This window comes from Bubalus kerabau, chromosome 10 (genome assembly GCF_029407905.1).
Source record: "Bubalus kerabau isolate K-KA32 ecotype Philippines breed swamp buffalo chromosome 10, PCC_UOA_SB_1v2, whole genome shotgun sequence".
Lineage (NCBI taxonomy): Eukaryota > Metazoa > Chordata > Mammalia > Artiodactyla > Bovidae > Bubalus > Bubalus kerabau.
In genome coordinates, this window is record NC_073633.1 from 85941667 (window position 1) to 85963614 (window position 21948).

The window sequence follows — 21948 nt, forward strand, 5'->3', positions numbered from 1 at the left end:
TATTTATGCACAGATGGAGCTTGTTGACTAGACCTTAAATGTAGGGTGATTGCTTGTGGATATAGACAGCTTATTATGGGATCCTTCAAATGATGTATCCTTCCATTCTAATTTCTTTTAAAATTATACCGCTATTTGTCTCCTCTCCTGTTTTTTTTCTTCTTTGGTCTTATAAACTTTTCATTCCTTTACCTTCATTCTAAATAAAAGCCCCCCTCCAGCCCCCCACACAAAAAGCCCCACTTTTTATTGAAGTATAAATGCCTTCATAAAAGTGTCCACAAACATGCAACCTGAACACACATGTAAATCAGCACTCAGATTAAGAAACAGAACATTATTAGAGAGAAGCTCCCATGTTCTCTTCCAGTCATTACTCCACTAAGAGTAAGCGCTACATTTGTTACCAAAAGAAACTTCTGTCCACTCACCTGTGCACAGTAAAGTCCATCTACTGACACAGGGTTGTAGTGGAGCAAAGTGCAGCATTTATTGCAGGGCACCAAGCCAAGGAATCTAGGTAGCTAGGACTCAAAAGATCTGAACTCCCTGAAGGCTTTCAGGGAAGAGTTTTTAAAGATGGGTGAGGGAGAGAGATTGTAGGGGGGTGGTGCGTGATCATCTCATGGACATTCTTCTGACTAGTTGGTGATGAGGTAATCAGGAGTCAACATTATCAACCTTCTTTTACAACTGGTCTGGGATCTAATGCTTATAACAGCATATACTTAACTTCTTTACCTGCTAGGGGTTTTGGTATCTGCAAAATAGCCCAAAGGACATAGCTTAGAATATTATCTATAACCTTTGTTGTCCAGTTTCTAAGTCATGTCCGACTCTTTGAGACCCCATTGATCACATCACACCAGGCTTCTGAGACCTTCATTATCTCGTGGAGTTTGCCCAGACTCATGTCTATTGAGTCAGTGATGCCATCCAACCATCTCATCCTCTGTTGCCCCCTTCTCCTCCTCCTTTGAGGAGTAACTGAAGGTCCTTGACTTTGTTCAATGGCTAAATTATTATTATTTTGTCTTGCTTGAGTGTTTCCCCTTCTTTATGCATTTTCTCACTTCTGATTAATGTTATTCTTTAGAATTCAGGTAAAGTGTAGAAGGCTAAAGTTTTTCTACAGACAAGAGGCAGGCAGAGAACATGGGGATCAAGGGGTTCTTTCCTCGGAAGGCCCAATAAGATCCTGCTTATTATAAGGTCCTGCTTATTATAAGGTCCTACACACTGACTTCTAACAGCATGGATATTTGCATAGTTTCCAATTTAGTGCTATTACTAAGTATAAGCATAAGCTTTTTTGGTGCATGTCCTTTAAGTGAACATATGTACACATCTTTGGCTATGAATAGCTTCAGCTTTCGCTGATCCTGCCAAACAGTTTAACAAAGTGATTGGGTCAATTTATGTTCCCTTCAGTAGCCTGAGGGAGAAGGCAATGGCACCCCACTCCAGTACTCTTGCTTGGAAAATCCCATGGATGGAGGAGCCTGGTGGGCTGCAGTCCATGGGGTCACTAAGAGTCAGACACGACTGAGTGACTTCACTTTCACTTTTCACTTTCATGCATTGGAGAAGGAAATGGCAACCCACTCCAGTGTTCTTGCCTGGAGAATCCCAGGGACGGGGGAGCCTGGTTGGCTGCCGTCTATGGGGTCGCACAGAGTCAGACACGACTGAAGTGACTTAGCAGCAGCCTGAGAGTTCTGGTTGCTCCACAGTCTTGGCAGTACTTTGTATTTTCTCTCTTTTTCATTTTAGCCTTTCTGTTGGGTATGTAAGGGCTTCCCAGGTGGTGCTAGTGGTAAAGAACCCACCTGTCAAAGCAGGAGACTTAATAAACATGGGTTCAAATCCTGGTGGGGAAGATCCGCTGGAGGAGGGTATGGCAACCCACTCCAGTTTTCTTGCCCAGAGAATTCCATGGTCAGAGGAGCCTGGCGGGCTACAGTTCATGGAGGTCACAAACAGACACGACTGAATGGCTGAGCATGCACGCAGGTATGTGGGTGCGTAAAGGTGTCTCACTGCGGTTTTTTTTAAAATATGTTATTTGTGCGATCTTCATCTCCACATGCCAGATCTTTCATTGTGGCATATGGGCTCTAGTTGTGGTGCAAGGGCTTGCTCCATGGCATGTGGGATCTTAGTCCCCAAAACTGGATGGACCACAACCCTTGAATTGCAATACAGATTCCTAATTACTGAACCACCCAAGAAGTCCTTCTCTGAGGTTTTACTTTGCATTTCCCCTTTACTTTTTTGCTTTTTAGGTGTTTTAGGATGGAGCAGATGAAAATGCAGAGGGTTAATGCTGTATATCTGCCAGAAAATTTCCCTTAATGGGTCATTACGTAGTGGAACTTAGAACCTTTTCTCCTGTACTGGAAGCCACATGATATAGCGATGAGGGCAACAAGCTTTGCAATCAGATATACTGTTTTGATATATATATATATCAATAAATCTATATCTATCTATATATATATAGGAGCAGATATACCAGCTCCAATTCTTACTTGCTGAATTACCTTGAGAAATTTATTTAACCTTTCTCTACATTATGTAAAATGGCACTAATAATAGTACTCATGAGATTATGAGGATTAAATGAGATAAAATATGTAAAACGTTTTGCAAAGTTCCTAGCATACTATTAGCACAGAGTCCCCAAATGGCAGCTATTATTATCCCTTATATTGTTTATGCACATCTCATTTCTATTTTACACATTCTAGGACAAAGCAACAGCACATAAAACACACATAAGGTGCCTCACAATGACAGTTACTGATAAAGACTGGATGAAAGTTTTTAAATATAAACGGAAGGTATTGTGGTTCTTGTTGGCATACGTATTATAATGCATATAGTATAAAAGGCACTTCTAATGAGGAATGTATTATTTAAACAAGTGTCTCTTCTGTTTACCTTCCTCATTTAACAACTAAGAAAATCAGTGCGGTGGAGAAACACCACCCGAGCTAATTAGTAAGGACAGTTAGTTACAAATCCCATATTGCATTTGTGACGGTTACAGAGGCTTCCTTCCTTAAAACCAAGACAAACAAAAATATCACCCAGAAAAAAAAAAAAAAAAAAAAAGGGCGCCACTTATCCGAAAAGATGTTAAGCCTTTCTGATTTTAACAGAGCTTTTGTTCAGCACTGGAGAAACTGCTAAGTTACTAGCTACCCCAGCTGCTTCCGTACAAGATGGCGTCGCCCACTTGTACACCCCTGCTCGGGTTACGTCACGGAACCGGAAGTGGTTTCCGTCCTAGAGGATTCGGGTGGGTGCGCGCAGGTGGTCACAGAGGTTCCAGATATTCAGCGTGGGGTGCCGCAGGTGTTCGGGTCGGGTCCAGGGCCGCAGGTAAGTGAGGCTCGGCGGCCGGCGAAGCTTTTCTCCGGGTCTGTGCGAATGGTGGAGGCGGTTTCCCCTGCGGACTGAGGAGAGGGCTCAAGATGCTGGCGAGGTCACCGTGCGCGGGGGCGAATGATTGCGGGGACCTCGTTGTCCCCGAGCGACTTGGCCCTGCCCCTCTCCCCGCCTTCCTCGCCGGTGGCGGGGGCAGTTCAGCACCTAGGTGCGCCGCGGGGGCTGTCACCTCGATCGCTGGCTCCCGGTGGCCTTCCGGGGCCGCCTCCTCGGACCCGCGTCTGCTCTCTTTAAGGAGTACCTACCAAACCTTCCTGGCTTCCTGACCCAGTTAGCTACAAAGGAAGCACCGCTCGCAACATCTGGCAGCTCCTTAGGCGCTGCGTGTTGCACGCGTCCACAGATGAGTTTCGTGCCCTCGATTCGTGGGGACCTACGCCCGCCCCCATTGTTACCACCTCTTTCTTCCCAGACCACACCCGCTGCTATGGACCTTGTTGGGAGGCACCTCTTTTTCTTTTCGCAACCCTGGAATATAGATCAGGACTAGAACCGTAATGTTGATTTATTACAGAATTGATACATGCTTGTTAAAATATAAACGAAACCTAAACTTTTATAAGTTTTTGATATATTAATGGACACAAACTCCCTTAGACACTCATTTCTTGAAAACACTAAAATATTTACACCGTAGAACTGCACTGAAAGGTTTTGTAATATCAAAGTTGCGAAGTTCGAGAGAAAAGGGGTTATTTAAGAGAAGGGAAGGAATTATGAATTTTGGTCAAGTTGAGTTTGCTTTTAAAAAATGTATTTATTCTTTTATATTTATTTTAGCTGTAGCCCATGACATTTACACAAAATAGATCCTCTTTGACCTCTTTCCATCTCCATCTTTTCTTTTTTAATCTTTTGTCCCTAGGTAAAAACTGTTATCAGTTTGGCATGTTTTTTCTATTTTTTTTTTTTTTTTTGGTTTACATTTATTGATACGTGTTTGTACAGATACATGTGTAAAGTTTTGGGTTAAACCTTTACCAATGTGGCATATTGTACCTGTTCAACAACTAAACTTCTTGTGCTTAAAAATGGGTCTTGGAACTTTTTCTTTGTTAATATGTAGACATCTGCCATATTTGTTCTACTTGCTCTGTAAATTCCAGAACATGTTACAGTCCCATAATATGTGAGATAATTCCATAGGTTGCTTAGTTTTTCCGTCTTAGGCACAGTGTGGCAGAGAACATCCTCCCACAGCGTCTGTGAGCTTGAGTGAGCATTTCTCAAAGATAGAAACCTGCAGGTGGAATTGCTGGGTGGGAGGGTGTGGATATTTTATGCCAAACTGCCCACCAGCAGTGTATAATAATCTCTGCTTTCCCAGCTCTTTTAAACATTTGATGGTGTCAGCCTTTTTTGCTTTTGCCAATCTGATGGGTGGGAAATGACTTTAATTTGGTGTTTTAATTTGTATTTCCCTGGTTATTGTTGAGATTGAGCATCTTTTCATGATCGTTGGCTATTTGTATTCCTTTCTCTTTTGAGAAATGCCTCATTTCTTTTGGGCTGTCTGGTTATATATGGTAATGCTTTATATATTAATCTTTTATCATTCATATAAGTTTGAAATATTTATTCCCAACATTTTGAAGTTGTTTCTTATCTCTTAACCATGTGGCATCTTTGTAGAATCAATCAATCAAAGTCTGTGTTTAAATGTATCAGTCTTTCACTTTGTGTATTTAGTGGGGTTCATTCCTAATCCCAGTGGCTCTCAAATGGGAGCTGTTTTGCTTCCTGGGAGCCACTTGGCAATGTCAGGAGATGTATTTTGGTTCTCATCCAGTGGGTAGAAGCCAGGGATGCTGCTAAACACCCTACAGTGCCCACAAAGCCCTTAAGCAAAGAATTTTTCTGGCCTAAAATGTCAGTAGTGCTGAGGCTGAAAAACCCTGTGCTACCCTGGGGCCGGGTTTTCTCTTACCACCCTGTTTTCTCCTGTAAGTTGTTACATGTTAGAGGTTTTCTCTAATTCCTTTGTGTGTGTGTCAGAGAGAGAGAGAATGGTGTGTGCCTTTTTCTTGTTTTCCAAGCAATGTCACTCTGAATATCAGTCCATCCTTGCCCTATTAATCTAAAATACCACATTTATCACGTACTAATGTCTCACCCACACGGTGTCATTTCTGTACGCTCTTCTGTCCTATGTCTGAATTTTCTATTTTGCTGGGCCAATACCATAGCATTCTACATTAAGTATATATTATACTCTGGTATCTAGTAGGGTAAGTAGTCCCTCATGATTATTTTTATTGTTATTTTATTGGAAGTCATACTTTATCAGCTTACGTACTCATTATTTAATCAGTGTTTTGGGGGTAGTCTTACAGTTTCTTGCCCAGATTAATTTTAGAATCAGCTTGTCAAGTAGTTTTTTTCTTTTTTTAAGTGAGTTTACTGTGGTGACCTAAATGGGAAGTGGTGGGGGGGCCTTCCCTGGTGGCTCAGTGGTAAAGAATCTGCCTGCCAATGCAAGAGACATGGGTTTGATTCCTGGGTTGGGAAGATCCCCTGGAGAAGGAAATGGCTACCCACTCCAGTATTCTTGCCTGGGAAATCCCATGGACAGTGGAGCCTGGCGGGCTACAGTTCATGAGGTCCCAAAAGAGTCAGATACGACTTGGTGACTGCAACAAAATGGAAAGGAAATCTAAGAGAGTGGGCATATGTATACATATGACTGATACACTTTGCTCTACAACAAGAAACTAACACATTGTAAAGCACCTGTACTCCAATAAAAATTAATACAAAAATAATTGCATTTAAAAATAAGATGGTCTTATTGAAATGTAATTCACATAATTTGTTTTTTAAAGTACACAATTCAGTGATTTTTTAGTATATTTCCAGTTAAGCAGCCGTTGCTATAACCTAATTCTATTTTATTTTTAAAAGTTTATTTATTTGGTTGTGCCAGGCTTAGTTGCAGCATGTGGGATCTAGTTCCCCAACCAGTGATCAAACCCTGGCCCCCTGCATTGAGAGTGCATAGTGTTAGCTACTAGACCACCAGGGAAGTCCCTACAGCCTAATTTTTGGACATCATTATCATCCCCCAAAGACAGTTGCTTCAGTCATGTCCGATTCTTTGAAAGGACTCTAGCTTACCAGGCTCCTCTGTCCATGGGATTATCCTGGCAAGAATACTAGAGTGGGTTGCCATTCCCTTCTTGAGGGATCTTTCCACCCAGGGATTGAACCTGTGTCTTCTGCAGCTCCTGCATCGCAGGTGGACTCTTTACCACTGACCCACCTGGAAAGCCCAAAGAAGCCCATACCTATTATCAATACCCATTCCCCAATATCCTAGCCCTGTGCATGCTAAGTCGCTTCCGTCATGTCCAACTCTTTGTAGCCCCTATGGACCATAGCCTACCAGGCTCCTCTGTCCATGGGATTCTCCAGACAATACTGGAGTGGGTTGCCATTTCCTCTTCCAGGAGATCTTCCTGACCCAGGGATCAAACCCAGGTCTTCTGCATTGCTGGCAGATTCTTTACCATCTGAGCCATCAGGGAAGCTGCTAGCCCTAGCCCTCAGTTCAGTTCAGTTTAGTCGCTCAGTCATGTCTGACTCTTTGCGACCCCATGAATTGCAGCACGCCAGGCCTCCCTGTCCATCACCAATTCCTGGAGTTCACTCAGGCTCAACGTCCATCGAGCCAGTAATGCCATCCAGCCATCTCATCCTCTGTCGTCCCCTTCTCCTCCTGCCCCCAATCCCTCCCAGCATCAGAGTCTTTTCCAATGAGTCAACTCTTTGCATGAGGTGGCCAAAGTACTGGAGTTTCAGCTTTAGCATCATTCCTTCCAAAGAACACCCTGCTGCTGCTGCTGCTAAGTCGCTTCAGTCGTGTCCGACTCTGTGCAACCCCATAGACGGCAGCCCATCAGGCTCCCCCGTCCCTGGGATTCTCCAGGCAAAAACACTGGAGTGGGTTGCCATTTCCTTCTCCAATGCATGAAAGTGAAAAAGAACACCCTAGACAGTCACTAATCTTTCTGCCTTTATAGATCTAAGCATTTTGTATAAATGGAATTGTACAATTTTTGTACGATTTTGTGATTGGCTTCTTTCACTTGGTATAATGTTCTCAAGGTTCATCCATGTTGCAACATGTGTTCATTCCTTTTTATCTCTGAAAAAGATTCCATTCTGTGGTGTATTTGTTTCCTAGGGCTACGGTATCGAAGTAACGGAAACTGGATGGCTTAAAATAACAGATATATTCTCTCACAGCCTTGGAGGCTATAAAGTCCAAAATCAGGTTGCCAGCAGGAGTGCGTTCTCTCGGGTCTCTACGGGGGAATCCTTTCCTGCCTCTTTCTAGCTTCTGACTTTGCCAGCAGTCCTTGGCATTGTTTGGCATGCCTTAGCTTGCAGCTGCGTAACTCCCAACTTCTGCCTCTGTCTTCACCTGGCCTTCATCCCAGAGTGTCTATCTTCACGTTGTAATTCTCTTTGTGAAAGTCTGTCTCAGTCTTTTCTCCCCTTCATATAAGGACACCAGTTATTGAATTAAAGGCCCACTCCACTCCAGCAGGACCCTGTTTTAACTTAATTAGGTATGCAGAGGCCATTTCCAAATAAAGTCATGTTTATAGGTAATGGGAGTTAGGACATTAACATATCTTTTGGGGGAATCACATAACATTATGGATATACCCCATTTTATTTATCTGTGCATCAGCTGATGGACATGTTGCCACTTTTGGCTATTATGAATAATGCTGCTATGAACTGTTGTGTGGACACGTGTTTTCATTCCTCTTGGATATATACTTAGAAGTGGAGTTGCCGGGTCATGTGGCAACTCTGTGTTTAATCATTTGAGCAACTGCCAGATTATTTTCCAAACAGCTGTACCTTTTTATGTCAACATCAACAGTATATGAGGATTCTAATTTCTCTGCATTATTGCCAGCACTTATTAGCTGTCTTTTTAATTAAAGCCATCCTAGTGGGTGTGAAGTGGTATCTCATTGTGGTTTTGATTTGCATTTCCCTAATAGCTAATGATGTTGAGCATCTTTTCACATGTTTATTGGCCATTTGTGTATGTTCTTTGAAGAAATGTCTATTCATATCTTTGCCTGTTTTAAATTGGTTGTTCTTTTTTTATTGAAGTGTAATAGTTTTTTATATCTTCTAGATACACGCCCTATGAGATAGATGATGCAAATATATTTTCTTCCATCCTGTGGCTTTTTTTCACTTTCTTGATCGTCAATTCATTAAAAAAATTTTTTTTAATTAAGTTTGCATTTAATTTACATTATTCTGAGTATTTCTTTTTTCAACATTAATTATTTTTTTGTTTTGGCTGCGTTGGGTCTTCATTACAACATGCAGGCTTCTCTAGTTGTGGCGTGTGGGCTCTAGAGCACATTTGGAGTATCTCTGTAAAACATCTGCTCTTCTTTATTAAAGAAAAATGCAGTAATTATAGTACCTTCTGTAGAGGATTGTTAAAAAGGATTAAATGAGTAATGTATTCATAAATATATAGGCATATGTGTGTAAAGAGCCTGGCAGTTGATAAGATGCTCTGTAAGTGACACCTGTCACATCCCTGCTCTTCCAGTCTTCTATACCTTCAGTAAGGTTTTCTTTGTTTCTTCGTACTCATTTCAGATCAGTTCAGTTGATCTTACATATTTCTTGTTGAGTTTATACTTAATGTTTGTGTGTGTATGTTTGTTTAAAAACATGTGGCTTGTAGTTTTAAAATAGTGTATATTTCTATTATGAATGAGATTTTCTTCATATTTTTATAATGGGCCTGGGAAGCTATTAGTTTTCTATTCATCACACTTTCAAAATTCTAAGTTGTAAAAGTTGTGACTTGTTTACCAATCCAGGTTACTCCGACGCCAGTGTTCTGATAGGAAGTGGTGTTCTTTTCCATTCTGCCTTCTTCTGCCCTGATTTGAATCTTCTTCTCATCTTGGCTCTGCTATTGTGAGTCTTAATCTAATGGGTCTGCCTGCCTCTAGCCTTGCCCTCATCCAGTCTAGTGCATGCACAGTGACCACAGTGTTCTTTGAAATATGAGCCTAACCTTGTCACTTCGATTCTAAGTCTGTTATTCGCTCTCCATTACCTGTAAGGTCTTATCTTACCAGGTAATATAGGGCTTCTCATGACTTGACCTGTATCTCTTCCCTCTAGCATCATTCCTCTCTGTCTCCTTACTTACACATTATGCTCTAGCACAGTGCTATCCAGTTGAAATATCATGTGAGCCCCATACATAATTTAAAGCGTTCTACTAGCCACAGTTAAGAGTATAAAAAGAAACAGGTGAACTTAATTTTAACAGGTATTGTTTAACCCAGTAGATCCAAACTATCATTTCAACGTGAGATATAAAAACTCAGTATGGAATTACTTGAGATAGGAAGTATAATAGAGGTTACCGAGAGTTGGGGAGGGAGGAATGGGAAGTTACTGTTTAATGGTACAGAGTTTGTTTGGGATGATGAAGTAGTTCTAGAAATGAATAGGGATGGGACTTCCCTGGTGGCTCAGTGGTTGGGCATCTGCCTGCCAATGCAGGGGGCACAGGTTTTATCTCTGGTTGGGAACTAAGATCCTATAAGCTGCTGGGCCACTAAGCCTGTGCGCCACAACTAAGACATGATGCAGCCAAATAAATAAATATTAAAAAAAAGAAAGAAATGGATAGTGGTGATGATTGCATAACCTTGTGGATGCAGTTATGCCACTGAATGATACTCTTAAAAATGTTAAAATGTAAATTTTGTGTTATGTATGTTTTACTACAATGAAATAAAAGGTCACCTTAAAAATCAGTATGGAAGGGCTTCCCTGGTGGCTCAGTGGTGAAGAATCCACCTGCCAGTGCAGGAGACACAGGTTCGATCCCTGGTCCAGGAAGATCCCACATGCTGCAGAGCAGCTAGGCCCGTGTGCCACAACTTTGGAGCCTGTGCTCTAGAACCCGGGAGCTGCAGCTACTGAAGCTCGAGTGCCCTGGAGCCCGTACTCCGCAACAAGGGAAGCTGCTGAGATGAGAAACCCTCGCACCACACTGAAGAGTCACCCCTGCTTGACACAGCTAGAGAAAAGCCCGTGCAGCAGCTTAGACCCAGCACAGCCAAAAATGAATATTAAAAAAAAATAAATATGGAAATTATCAATAAGATAGTTGTTTTTTTTTTTTAAAGTCAGTCTTTGGAATTCAGAATTTTGCGCTTATGGTGCATGTTAAGTTTGCTTGAACTTTTCCACTTGTGCCATGACGCTTCGTGCCTTTCATATCTTTGCACGTGCTGTTGTTCCCTCTGCCTGGAGTGCCCTTCTCTCTGCCTGGTGCACCTAGAGAATGCTTGCTCATTAAAATTTTTTTTTAATTAAAAAAAATATTTATTTATTATTATTATTTTTGGCTGTGCTGGGTCTTCGTTGCAGCATGCAGACTTCTCTAGTCGGGTGTGAGGGCTTAGTTGTCCTGAGGCATGTGGGGTCTGAGTCCCACGACCAGGGACTGGAAGGTGTATTCTTAACCACTGGACCCCCAGGGAAGGCCCTGGTTTGCTTGTTTTTTAACACCAGTACCAGTCTCAGAGCTCACCCCTCTCAGCAAGTGTTTCTCTTAATAATTCCCACTCCTCTTCTTGGCCATCCTGTACTCGTGTGCGCGTGTGTGCTTCTGTGGTTTGTGTTACCTCACTATATTGCAAATTGTTCAGTATACCCATTTCTGCTTTTCTGAATCCTGCATTTTTGAAAGCAGATTGGCCTTTTAACTCTTTTTACTCAGAGTCTGGCACAGTGTTTGGTTTATTGAAAGGGTTGTGTACATGTTTACTGAGTTAATCCCTTGACTGGGGGGAAAATACCCCACAAAGTTTCTCCATATAAAGATGAATTAAGAACTGTTTTGAATGTTGCCAAGAGTTCCTTCATATGGAGGTACCCTACTTGCTCCTTCAATTTCCCTATTAGGATTTTCTTTTTCACAGGCCACATGATGGTAAATAATAAGTGGGAACCTGGCTGCTTGGGAATTCCAGGTCTGAGGGAGCCCTTCTCAATGGAAGCAAATCAATAATGCTCTGTTTTTTTTTTTTGTTTAAGTATTCTGCTTTAACATAACCTGATTTTAGCATTATTAACCATGGAGGTAGTGTGAAATACAAAAATAAATTTGAAAAATGAATTAATAAAAACACATGTTAGAAGATGTTATTTTCACAGAAAATAAAAATTCACTTTTCTATACAAAAACTTGTAAGTTGGGGGGGAAGGCACAATCAAGATGAAAATTGAGGGGCTTCCCTGGTGGATAAGTGGTTAAGAATCCCCCTACCAATGCAGGGCACACGGGTTTGATCCCTGCTCCAGGAGGATCCCTCTTGGCCACAACTGCCGAAGCCCCCATGCCCTAGAGCCTGTGCTCCACAAGAAGAGAGTAGCCCCCACTCTCCCCCTGCTTTCAACAACTAGAGAAAGCCCTTGTGCAATAAATAAATGAACAAATATATATATTTTTAAATCCAAATTAATCTCAAAGGATAAAATGTTTGGTTGAAACATACAAGAAGAAATTTAGAAGAAAGAAACGTAAAATTTTGGATTTGAGTGCGAAGTATACAAGTATATAGAATGGGGAATTCAATATGATTTCAGTGAACTTTATTTACCACAAACTCTGTATGAATCATCAGTGTGATTCTGCTGTTCAAACACCTATCATTTCGTCCAGCATAAATAAAATATAGGGCCAACAGCCTGGGAAGTAATAGTACCAATGTAGTCTACACCAATTAGACCATGTCTCAAGGATTGAATATAGACCTGGATGCCACATTTTAAGAGATACATTGGCAAGCTTGGAGCCATTCATAAGGATCTAGCCATAATGGCGAGTGGTCTGTAAACTAGGTCCCAGGAAGACTGACTGGATTAAGTAGAATGTACCAAGGAAAGTCGTAAGAGCTGTCTTCACATATTTCACAAGCTCTTAGGAAAGAGTAAACACTTTTGTCATTTCAGAGGCCAGACTGAACATCAAAGAGAAAAATTTCCATGTAGGGAACTTTTACAGAATGCAAGAACATTTCAACAAAAACTGCCTCTTAAGGTAATGAACTGTTTCTGGAAGTATTCAGGTAGAGATCAGGTCATGATCTGTCAGGATTACGAAGGAAAGAAATCTTGAACTGTGTGAGAGCTGAATTTGGCTTTTAGATTTTAACTCTATAGTTCTTTGTTTCCCTTTAATAAGACTGCTGTGGTTTTAGCACCTAGTAGTAGTCATATTGAACATTTATTGAACTCTAAAGTGCTAGCCAATATGCTAAGTCAAGCTATTTCGTCATCTTACTTAAGCCTTACAATAATCTGACATGGTAGGTACTATCCTTCTCATTTTACTGATAAGGCAACTGAGACTTAGAGCAGTTCAGTGAATTGCCCAAGTTTATATAGCCACCAGGGCTTCCATGGTGGTTCAGTGGTAAAGAATCTGCCTGCTAATGCAGGAGGCGAGGGTTCAATCCCTGGGTCAGAAAGATCCCTTGGAGAAGGAAACGGCAACCTACTCCAGTATTCTTGCCTGAAAAATCCCTTGTACAGAGGAGTCTGGCAGTCCAGGGGGTCACGAAAGAGTCAGCACAACTGAGTAAAACAACAACAACAATAGAGCAAGTGGCAGAGGCACAGGGTGTTGACTCTGGGGCTTATGTCTTTATCCTTTACCTTCTGCTGCTCTCTGAACATTTTAACTTATTGTTTAATTCATTAAAATGAGATTTCTTTCAGGAATATAATCATAAGTCTTAAGTGTTAAGTGGGAAAAAGTGGGAAACTTACTTTGCCTGTCTCTAAAAGTGAAAATGAAGTGTTAGTCACTCAATCATGTCCAACTCTTTGCGATGCTGTGGTCTGTAGCCTGACAGTCTCCTCTGTCTATGGAATTCTCCAGGCAAGAATACTGGCGTGGGTTGCCATGCCCTTCTCCAGAGGATCTTCCCAACTCAGAGATTGAACCCAAGTCTGCTTTGCAGGCAGACATTTTTTTTTACAGTCTGAGCCACCAGGGAAGCCCATCTTTAAAAAGCACCACTTAAAAAAACGTGCTTCTCCAGAATTGAAAGAGACACGTGTACCCCAGTGTTCATCGCAGCACTGTTTATAATAGCCAGGACATGGAAGCAACCTAGATGTCCATCAGCAGATGAATGGATAAGAAAGCTGTGGTACATATACACAATGGAGTATTACTCAGCCATTAAAAGGAATACATTTGAATCAGTTCTAATGAGGTGGATGAAACTGGAGCCTATTATACAGAATGAAGTAAGCCAGAAAGAAAAACACCAATACAGTATACTAATGCATATATATGGAATTTAGAAAGATGGTAACAACAACCCTGTATGCGAGACAGCAAAAGAGAAACAGATGTATAGAACAGTCTTTTGGACTCTGTGGGAGAGGGAGGGGGGGATGATTTGGGAGAATGGCATTAAAACATGTATAATATCATAAAATAAAATAAAAAATCAGTCCTTAAAAAAAAAAGTCTTTCTAATTGGAGTCGGAAAAGAGTTGGACGTGATAACAGTTATTTTATGCAATTATTTTATATAATTTTTAATACAGTTTTTAAAAAAATAATGGCAGATCCTTTGTCACTGAAGATGGTGAAGCATTGAAAGCTTTGGATCCCAGAGCCCAGTCCTTAGCAAAGTGTCTTAGTCTGTGTTTATAGAATACCACAGACTGGGTGGCTTAGAGACACCAGTTCTAACAGTTTTGGAGTCTGGAAGTCCAAGATCAGATTGCCAGCATGGTTGAGTCTTCTGGGCTGCAGGCTGCTAACAACTTCTTATTGTATCCATAGTGGCAGAGATCAGAGAGAAACAAGGTCTCTTTTTCCTGGCACTAGTCCTATTCACTGGTGGCTCAGACTGTAAAGTGTCTGTCTGCAATGCAGGAGACCCGGGTTCAATCCCTGGGTTGGGAAGATCCCCTGGAGAAGGAAATGGCAATCCACTCCAGTACTATTGCCTAAAAAATCCCATGGACAGAGGAGCCTGGTAGGCTACAGTCCATGGAGTTGCAAAGAGCTAGACACGACTGAGCAACTTCACTTTCACTTTCAATCCTATTCACTAGGGCTCCACCCTCATGACCTCATCTGATCCTAATTACCTTCCAAAGGCCCCAGAGTTTGAGATTTCCTCATGAATTTCAGAGGGACACAGACATTCCATTTTTAACCCAAGATTTGATTTTTCTCACTCCTAGCCCAGTGTTGAACCATACTGCTTGTTTATAGTATCATAGCTCAATAAGGGAAGACATTTTTTTTAGTTTCATGTGAATAAACAGTTTTGTAGTCTGATAATTGAATTAGAAATATCTATCATAAAATGTTAGCATATAATACCTTGAATTGTTTTATTCATCCAGTAAATGTTTATTGTTATCAGCTCTGTGCTGATTGCTGGAGATAGTTATATATAAATGAAGAAGCCAGTTAAGGTGAAGAAGCATTTGAGGTCCCTATTTTCATGGGAAAGATAGACAGTGAATGAACCAGCAGTCATTAATTCATAAGTTAAGCCAACAGGAGGAAAATCAGAAATATCCCTAAGTTTAAAAAATTGCATACACTTGTGTAACCCACAGCTCCATCAACATATGGAACTTTACCACAATTTCAGAAATTTCCTTCCTATCTGACGTGCTTTTCCCTGGAATTGGGTGTAACTGGCTCCTTTTTGTCATGAAGCGTATGGCTTATTCCCTGCACCCACCTCTCTCAGAGGCAACTATTGTTCAGATTTTTTTTCTACCATAGATTAGTTTTAGCTGTTCTAAATATATATATAAATAGATGTTCTTTATATATAAATAGAACTATACAGTATCTCTTTTATATCTGTCTTCTTTCACTCAGCCTAAGGTCATTTGAGATTCATCCAGGTTGCATGTATTAGTAATAAGTTCCTTTTTATTCTTGATTAACATTGCATTGAATGGATGTACCACTTGGGCTGTTTCCAGTTTGGGGCTATTATGAATAAAGCTGTTATGAATATGCTTATACAAGTCTTTTTGTGGATATATTTAATTTATCCAACTTTGGTACAGAGAACTGTACCAAATCTGACCTCCTTCATCTTCCAAATCTTCCTTTTGTGGATATTGAGTTTCTCAATCCATCCTTTGTGTCTGTTCTTATATTTTTTAATCTCTGTCTTTGTGATGCATTCTGAGTGACTTCCTCAGATTTATCTTCAGTTCAGTAACTCTTCCTCTCTGTCTGATCCACTGTTTGTTGAGTATTGAGTTTTTAAAAAAATTTTAACAAATGTTTTTCGTATCTAGAAATTCTACTTTTTGTTGTCTCCTGTTCATGCTTTAGATTTTATTTTCCTGAATTTCCCTGTTACTTTGAAGTCTCTTTCACATCTCAGATATGATTTTTTTTTTTTTAGCTGGTTCTGTGAGCGATTTTTATTGGTTTTAGGGTTTGGGGTTTTGCGTTGTTTTCTTTCATCTGTGAACACTCTTGTAGGGACTGATCTTCCGTGCCAATTCTGCATGTTTCTTGCATGGTGGAAACAGTTTTATGATCAGCTCTGTCTTTTTCTAACAGAACTCATCTTTGGTTTTAGTTTCTTGGCCAGGAGTTTCCTTTTGTAAGTATAACGTGAACTCAGCCCCTGTTTTCAGTCCAGAGTGCAGATTTGAGGGGTTGTCCTCTTAGGGGGAACTCTGTTCATATTCTCTTTTCTTAAATTGAATGAAAGATTCTTTATATTCTATAGTACTTTACAGTTTTCAAAAGTTTTACACTTGTATTCAGGTATATATAGCTTTTCCCTTATAGATTATTAGAAAATACTGAGTATATTTTATGCACTATGCTATACAGTAGATCCTTATTAGTTATCTGTTTTATGTATAGTGATGTGTGTATATTAATCCAAAACTCCTGTTTTATCCCTGCTCCCCCTTTCTCTTTGGTAACCATGTTTGTTTTCTCTGTGGGTCTGTTTCTGTTTTGCCAATAAGTTCATTTGTTTCATTTTTTTAGATTTCACATTTAAGTGATATCATATGGTATTTGTCTTTCTCTGTCTGACTTCACTTAGTATGGTAATCTCCAGGTGCATCCATGTTGTTGCAAGTGGCATTATTTTATTCTTTCTTATGGCCAAATAATACTCCATTGTGTATATATACCCCATCTTCTTTATCCATTCCTCTGGTGATGGACATTTGGGTTGCTTCCATGTCTTGGCTGTTGTACATACTGCTTCACTGAACATTGGGATACATGTATCTTTTCAAATGAGTGTTTTAGTTTTTTGGGAGTATACACTCAGGAGTGGAATTGCTGGGTCATATGGTAGTTCTTTTTTTTTTTTTTTTCAGATTTATTTATTTTTACCTATTTATTTTTGGCTCTCCTGGGTCTTTGTTGCTGAGGCTTTCTCTGATTGTGGTGAGCAGGGACTGCTCTTCATTGTGGTGCCTGGGCTTCTCATTCCAGTGGCTTCTCTTGTTGCAGACCATGGGCTCTAGGTACGCAGGCTCAGTAGTTGTGGCACACCAGCTTAGTTGCCCTGCAGCATGTAGAATCTTCCTGGAGCAAGGATTGAACTCATGTCTCCTGCATTGGTAAGCAGACTCTTAAGCATTGGACCACCAGGGAAGGACACCACCCCACCCCCACCCTTTTCAGGGAATGAAGTTTTTTTTAAGATATTTTTAAAATTAATTTAAAAATATTTTTATTTACTTGGCTGTGCCAGATCTTAGTTGTGGCACATGGGATCTTCAGTCTTCTTCGTTGTGGCATGCTTGATCTTTAGTTGGGGCATGCGAACTCTTGGGCTTCCCAAGTGGCACTAGCGGTAAAGAACTTGCCTGACAGTGCAGGAGACTTAAGAGATGCAGGTTCAATTCCTGGGGTGGGAAGATACCCTGCAGGAAGGCATGGCAACCCATTCCAGTATTCTTGTGTGGAGAATTCCATGGACAGAGGAGGCTGGTGAGCTACAATCCATAGAGTCACACAGTATCAGACATGACTGAAGCAACTGAGCACGCATTCAGTTCAGTTCAGTTCAGTTCAGTCACTCAGTCGTGTCCAACTCTTTGCGACCCCATGAATCACAGCACACCAGGCCTCCTTGTCCATCACCAGTTCCCGGAGTTCACTCAGACTCACGTCCATCAAGTCAATCGTGCCATCCAGCCATCTCATCCGCTGTCGTCCCCTTCTCCTCCTGCCCCCAATCCCTCCCAGCATCAGAGTCTTTTCCAATGAGTCAACTCTTCGCATGAGGTGGCCAAAGTACTGGAGTTTCAGCTTTAGCATCATTCCTTCCAAAGAAATCCCAGGGCTGATCTCCTTCCGAATGGACTGGTTGGATCTCCTTGCAGTCCAAGGGACTCTCAAGAGTCTTCTCCAACACCACAGTTCAAAAGCATCAATTCTTCGGCGCTCAGCCTTCTTCACAGTCCAACTCTCACATCCATACATGACCACTGGAAAAACCATAGCCTTGACTAGATGGACCTTTGTTGGCAAAGTAATGTCTCTGCTTTTGAATATGCTATCTAGGTTGGTCATAACTTTCCTTCCAAGGAGTAAGCGTCTTTTAATCTCATGGCTGCAGTCACCATCTGCAGTGATTTTGGAGCCCAGAAAAAGAAAGTCTGACACTGTTTCCCCATCTATCTCCCATGAAGTGATGGGACCGGATGCCATGATCTTCGTTTTCTGAATGTTGAGCTTTAAGCCAACTTTTTCACTCTCCACTTTCACTTTCATCAAGAGGCTTTTGAGTTCCTCTTCACTTTCTGCAATAAGGGTGGTGTCATCTGCATATCTGAGGTTATTGATATTTTTCTGCAAAAATGTATTTTAAGAGCAGCATAGCCATTTTATTGTTTTCATTAGTACTGTAATAACTGTTGTGATTCCATTTTTTCTCCAGTGCTGAATGTCTCTGTAGGCATAATGATCAGTTGTTGTAAATATTAAAGTATTTAAAAAAAATTTATTGTTGAAACTTATAAAAATTGATAAAAACAGTACACATTGGGAGTTCCTTGGTGGCTTTTCGGTTAGGATCCTGGGCTTTCTTTGGTGGCCCGGGTTCAATCTCTGGTCTAGAACTGAGATCCCAAAAGCCATGTGGTGTGGCTGAAACAAAATCAAGTACATGTTGAATGGAAACCAAGAGTCACAGAGCAGTATTGTTGTTCAGTTGCTAAGTCCTCTTCGACTCTGCGACCCCATGGACTGCAGCACGCCAGGCTTCCCTGTCCTTCACTATCCTCTAGAGTTTGCTCAGACTCATATCCACTGAGTCGGTGATGCCATCCAACCATCTTGTCTTCTGTCACCCCCTTCTCCTCCTGCCTTCAATCTTTCCCAGCATCAGGGTCTTTTCCAGTGAGTCGGCTCTTTGTATCAGGTGGCCAAAGAACTGAAGCTTCAGCTTCAGCATCGATCCTTCCAATTCAGGGTTGATTTCCTTTGGAATTGACTGGTTTGATCTCCTTGCTGTCCAAGGGACTCTCAAGAAGCTTCTTCAGCACCACAATTTGAAAACATCAATTCTTTGGTGCTCAGCCTTCTTTGGGCTACTTTGGTGGCTCAGAAGGTAAAGAATCCGCCTGCAATGCGGGAGACCTGAGTTCGATCCCTGGGTTGGGAAGATCCCCTGGAGGAGGGCAGGGCAACCCACTCCAGTATTCTTGTCTTGGAGAATCCCCATGGATAGTGGAGCCTCATGGGCTATAGTACATGGGTTTGCAAAGAGTCGGACATGACTGAGTGACTAAGCACAGCAGCCTTCTTTATGGTCCAACTCTCACATCTATACATGGCTATTTGAAAAGTATAGGTGGGGTCTAGCAAATTGCTGTGTCTTTGAACAGTATAGATTTTAGGTCAGAGACTACAGATGGGTAGCCCCAGAACCCAAAATAGTTTAAGTTTTAAATTATTTTTAAAATTTATTGAAACCTCAGACTTTTTTTATTTTGCTGGCAGTGTTTCAGAAACTAAATTTGTTGCTGACACTTGAAAATGGTGACATTTCACATAAAATTCAGGTATCTAACTTCTTTTAAGTCATCAAGATAATCTGAATATACTGGGTCTACTTCGCAAATAGGTGAGGAAGAGCACAGCAGCTGGTGCTCGATGACTGCTCTCCCACGTTTTTCCTCCATTACAGAGGCCAAAGGCCACTTGGCATTTATTGTTAACCTTGTGAAAGGGAAAGTCTTCGTCGCTCAGCCGTGTCCTACTCTTTTCGACCCCATGGACTGTAGCCTGCCAGGCTCTGTTCTTGAAATTCTCCAGATAAGAATACTGGCGTGGATAGCCATTCCCTATTGTTACATTTTTACTGTTGTTTTAAAAATAGTACAGAAATTGTAGTATATACCTATGTTTTCTATCAAAAATAGGAAAGCAAAAGATAGGTGGTCAAAAACTATATTGTAAGTATCGGTAAAAAAGTTAATCAGTTAATCCAAGGAAGAAATGAAAGGTTTTATTTGAGCCAAATTGGAGGATTGTAACCTGGGAAGAACATCTCAGAAAGCTGAGAATTGTTCCATCACTGAGAAGTCAAGTTATAAAAGTTATAAAAGATTTAAACAGTTATAAAAGATTTTTGGGACCGAGGGCTGTACATCAGATGTTATATTATTGCCCGTTTATATTACCAAGACCTAAGTGCCATGTGATCCCTTGTGAGATCAAGAAGGAATGTTACCTCTGAGGAGTTGTCCTGTTGATACTAGGAGAATATTGCTCTTTATGACTGAGCAGGTATTTCTGCCGATGGGCAAGTTTAGGTTAATGCATAATGCAGATATATAATGCACAGTGGGGAGAGAGAGGAGGCCAAAGGACAGAAAAAATTTTTTGGTTTTCTTGTCTTGCCCTAAAATAATGAATTTTATTTCACATATGAAAAATGTAGAAGAAACTATTTTGTGATAGAAAGGAAGACAGTGCCTACATATTTAATAGGACATCTGTGTCAATTTTCTCTTGCACTTGGCTTGCTTCACTTATTTATCTTATCCTGTTTTGACCTTGTGAACATTTCAGATTGCAGCCCCTCTTGGCTCTCTAGGTTCTGCTCTTTTTCATTCTAGTCTGTCTTCTCTTTTGCATTGCCCTTTACCCTCAGTAATTGAGTGTGTTTTCTATGGGAGAACTACTGAGAACTTCTGAAACAACAGGAAGTCCACATTTACTCAGGCCTGTGTGTTCCATCCCCTACAGCTCACACCTTCTAGAAAAGTAAAAGTCTCCCCACCAACTCGCTGGTGATTAGATTTTTCAAATTGCAAAGCAGATGTTTCTGTTCAACTGTTAGAAATTGAGGGTTTAAGCACAAACAACCCAAGGAAGACCCATTAACTAAAATTTACTCACATTACATCAGCAAGTGGAAGTAAGAGTCTAGATTTTTTCTATTTTGATTTTGTAGGATTAAGAGAGCCCTGGGCAACTGATAGAGGGCAGGGTTTTTTCCTTGGATGAGGATGGAGATACAGGTAGAGCACCTGCATATGTGCTCAATCGCTCAGTCCTGTCCGACTCTCTGTGACGCTGTGGACTGTAGCCCTCCAGGCTCCTCTGTCCATGGGATTCTCCGGGTAAGAATACTAGAGTGGGTTGCCGTTTCCTTCTCCTGCTTATCTTCCCTACCCAGGGATCGAACCCTTGTCTCCTGCATTTTCCTGCAATGACAGATTCTTTACCACTGAGCCATCTGGGAAGCCCAGAGGTAGACTACAGGACATACCAAAAGGGGGAAAAATTAAAATAGCACTGTTTCACATAGAAATTTGTAGCGATTGTTTAAGTTTGTGGTTACATGGATTGTGAATGGAACCTTTTTTTGTGTGCGTGGGGTGGAGGGGGTACTTGTTTCCGTGTAGCTTCAAATTCTGTTTGTAAATATAGTGTTGCCATTTGTTTTGCAGATTGCGGGGTTAGTGATATGCTTTCCTAAACAGCAGGAAAGTTGAAGATGTCTAAACACTTAGTGGCCTTGACAGTGACCACCCTTCTTGGTGTGGCTGTCGGAGGGTTTGTCCTGTGGAAGGGCTTCCAGCGCCGGAGGAGTAAATCGAGCCCGGTGACCCGGCGGCGGCTGTCGCAGCAGCAGCAGCAAGTGCCAGGCGGGAGAGAGCTGCCCGCTCCAGGAGAGGACCAGCCGCACTCCATTGCCCCCAGAGCCTCATGGGAAGAGAGGATCCTCGGAGCAAAGGTGATGACTGTGTCTCAGGAGGCAGAGTGGGATCAAATTGAGCCCTCACTTAGGAGTGAGATAGAAGATTTTCCAGTGCTTGGAATTGACTGTGAGTGGGTAAGTTAAAAAGCAAAACTGAAACAAGTATTTTCCACTTTTCCAGAGGTCTTGAGTAGTCAAATAGAGGATAAGATTAAAGGAGAATTAG

At 41.3% G+C, this 21948-nt stretch overlaps 1 protein-coding gene across 5 annotated transcripts in view; it reads left to right on the forward strand.

The window, feature by feature from the left end:
• Positions 1-1253: 1253 nt before the first annotated feature.
• The window catches only part of EXD2 (exonuclease 3'-5' domain containing 2), a 51991-nt gene continuing 31296 nt past the window's right edge, over positions 1254-21948 (forward strand). The window contains exons 1-3 of one of the 5 annotated variants that reach the window (XM_055538436.1): positions 1254-2013; positions 12481-12568; positions 21472-21857. In XM_055538436.1, the coding sequence (XP_055394411.1) occupies positions 21519-21857 (339 nt within the window). In that variant the 5' untranslated portion in view covers positions 1254-2013; positions 12481-12568; positions 21472-21518. Of the gene's footprint in view, positions 2014-2169; positions 3388-9340; positions 9421-12480; positions 12569-21471; positions 21858-21948 lie in introns of those variants that run through there. The other 4 variants (XM_055538435.1, XM_055538438.1, XM_055538434.1 and 1 more) reach the window with 4 other exon arrangements.